The 2,507-nt window shown below is 34.2% G+C and overlaps 1 protein-coding gene across 1 annotated transcript; it reads left to right on the forward strand.

Annotated features, from left to right (window-relative positions):
• The first annotated feature begins 268 nt into the window (after window positions 1-268).
• On the forward strand, window positions 269-1,497 carry LOC109806014 (uncharacterized). Its single transcript, XM_083072611.1, has 4 exons — window positions 269-423; window positions 538-596; window positions 943-1,052; window positions 1,176-1,497. Exons 2-4 carry the CDS (start codon window positions 591-593, stop codon window positions 1,258-1,260), a joined length of 201 nt encoding a protein of 66 aa, XP_082928737.1. The 5' UTR covers window positions 269-423; window positions 538-590; the 3' UTR covers window positions 1,261-1,497.
• The last annotated feature ends 1,010 nt before the right edge of the window (window positions 1,498-2,507 follow it).

Raw genomic sequence — 2,507 nt, forward strand, 5'->3', positions numbered from 1 at the left:
AATAATAATAATAATAATAATAATAATAATAATAATAATAAATTATTTATATTTTAAAATAAATTTATTTATAAATATTATATTTATTTTTAAAAGATAATATAACTATAATAAATAAATTTAATAAAAATATTTATTATAATTAATTAAAATTATTTATAAGAAGTATACTGTTTATTTATTTAAATAATCATATTTAATTTAAATAATAATAATAATATACTTGTTTTTTTTCTTATTTTATTTTATTTTTAAGCATTGTCTCTTATTTTTAAGTCGTTTATGTTCTGTCGTTGGCCTGGTATGTAGCAATTGGCTGCGAATCTTTTTCGCCTATATTCTCTCGCATCCTCATTTCTTTTCTTTTCAACGTTTTCATACTTCGCACTTTGCACCAACCTCGCTCTCTCATTCTCTTCATCGGTACTTTTTCTTTCTATCTTGCATTTCTCCTCTACTTTTTTTTTTTTTTTTTTTTTTTTTTTTTTTTTTTCCAATTCGCTAATTGTATTTCATTTTCCCCATATCGATTTCTAGGGTTTTCCGTTGCCTCCGAGCTCATTTCGTTCTCGAAGAATCGATCTACGATAATGACTCATATCCTTTATTCGTTAAAATTTCACTGCCAATTTTTCACGAATTCTCGTCAATTTAGGGATAGGGTTGACTTTTCGTTAGAAATTAGAAAATCTGAGGAAAAGGAGAAAATAAATCATTTTTCCCTTCTCCACCCCTTTTGTTGTCGATCTTATGAGTTTTGTGGAATTAATAGTTTCATTCAGTTTGGATCCACGGAAAGGAACACATGAGTAACGTAATTTTCATGATTTTACTTTCTTTTTTAAGAGAAAATTTGTTTCCTTTGCCACAACCCAATCGGTTTATCCGTGGTTTGGTTTGTGAAACCGTTTTTCTGTTGTTGGTAATTAACTTTAAAGCGAACGCGGTAACCAGAGGGATCGCGACCGTGAAAGGGCTCAGGCTAGAACCGGCGGTGGTAAAGGCAAGCAGGGAAAGGCTGATGGGTTGACCCCTGAACAGCGCAGGGAAAGGTTGGATTGATGTGATTTATTGCACATATTTTGCAATCACTTTTGTTACCCATTTTTGTTTTAAAAATTATTCTTGCCTAAATTTGATTTCTTTGTGAAAATGTTGTATTTCTTCATGAGCAGAGATGCAAAGGCATTGCAGGAGAAGGCAGCAAAGAAAGCGGCACAGGATGCAGCAGGGAATAATGCAGGTGGAAGCAAAAAATAGGCAATGATTCAATGAGTGGTTTGAGTTTGAGGTGTTGGTTAGACACATGAAATTTGTGGAAATCCTTGTAGTGCATTATTCGTTGAGTTTGATGTGTTTGTTAATGTCGTTTGAGACAGATGAACAAATAATTGGTGCTTCTTTGGAAGGTGTTGATGCTAGGTGGTGAATTAATAACTTGTATCCTTGTTTCGAATAGTAGTATTTGGCAATGCTATTGTATTCTTTCCCTTCCTATTGTCTGAATTGCTAGCTATAGCTACTTTTGTGATTACTCAATTGTGTGCCAAACACAGTTCTTCAGCAATGTTTAATTTGTAAATGTGAAGCTGTTCACATGAAAATTGTTGCGGTTGGTAGTGAAGATGGAATTATTTGTGTTGCATATTCTGATACGGGTTTCTGGTTTAGTGTCACGTATATGTGTATCATAGTTCTTGATAGCAATGCCGTATCAGTGTAGTGGCCACTAGAGGTTTTGTATTGCAGAATGTTTTTAAATAGCTTCGGTTTTGGGAGAAAACTTTAAAAGCATGAGTAAAATTCAGAATTGAGGTTTAGGGAGAATGGTATTTTTGGCAGCAGGGAATAATGCAGGTGGAATAATTCAGATTTGAGGTGTAGAAATGGCGCTATAGCAAGACCTAAGTTTGACAGGAATGGAAACCCATGAGTGGTATTTTGCATGGTGGGCTTTGAAAAATGAATCTATTACCAGGGTCTATCGGACCTTTAAGCATGAAATGACGTGACAACTTTGGAGTAAGGCAGAGATGTGAAGATGTGTCAAACCCCAAAGAAACACCAGGATGTTTGTCAAACCCATCCTTATGTTACCAAGCCAAGGATTTGACTCATCATTCTTCACTCCTTCATTGTGCACACATGATAATTTTACAATCCTTGAATATCACTATTGCTGGGATTATTGTTTAAAGAAATCATACTGGAACAATTAGTGACTTCATTGGAGAGGTGTGTGAGCGATGGAGAAAGCTGAAGGGTTGAAGAGAACTGGAGAGCTTTGTATTATCTGCTGATGGCTTTTGCTTAGAAAGCTTGGTCTTGCGAAACAAGTTGAGAGGAAAAGTTATGGAAACAAAAGCAAGAACACTAGATAAGATTTCTCTTTCATTCAACAATGGTATGAAATAGTCTTGTTGAGCGAACTTTGGGAAAAATGGTTTTCAATTTATGATACAGTAATTCTGAAAGCTTTGGTTTCGTGCCTTTGATGTGTTTGTGGA

The sequence above is a fragment of the Cajanus cajan genome, chromosome 4, assembly GCF_000230855.2.
Source record: "Cajanus cajan strain Asha chromosome 4, NIPB_CcT2T_4, whole genome shotgun sequence".
Taxonomy (NCBI): domain Eukaryota; kingdom Viridiplantae; phylum Streptophyta; class Magnoliopsida; order Fabales; family Fabaceae; genus Cajanus; species Cajanus cajan.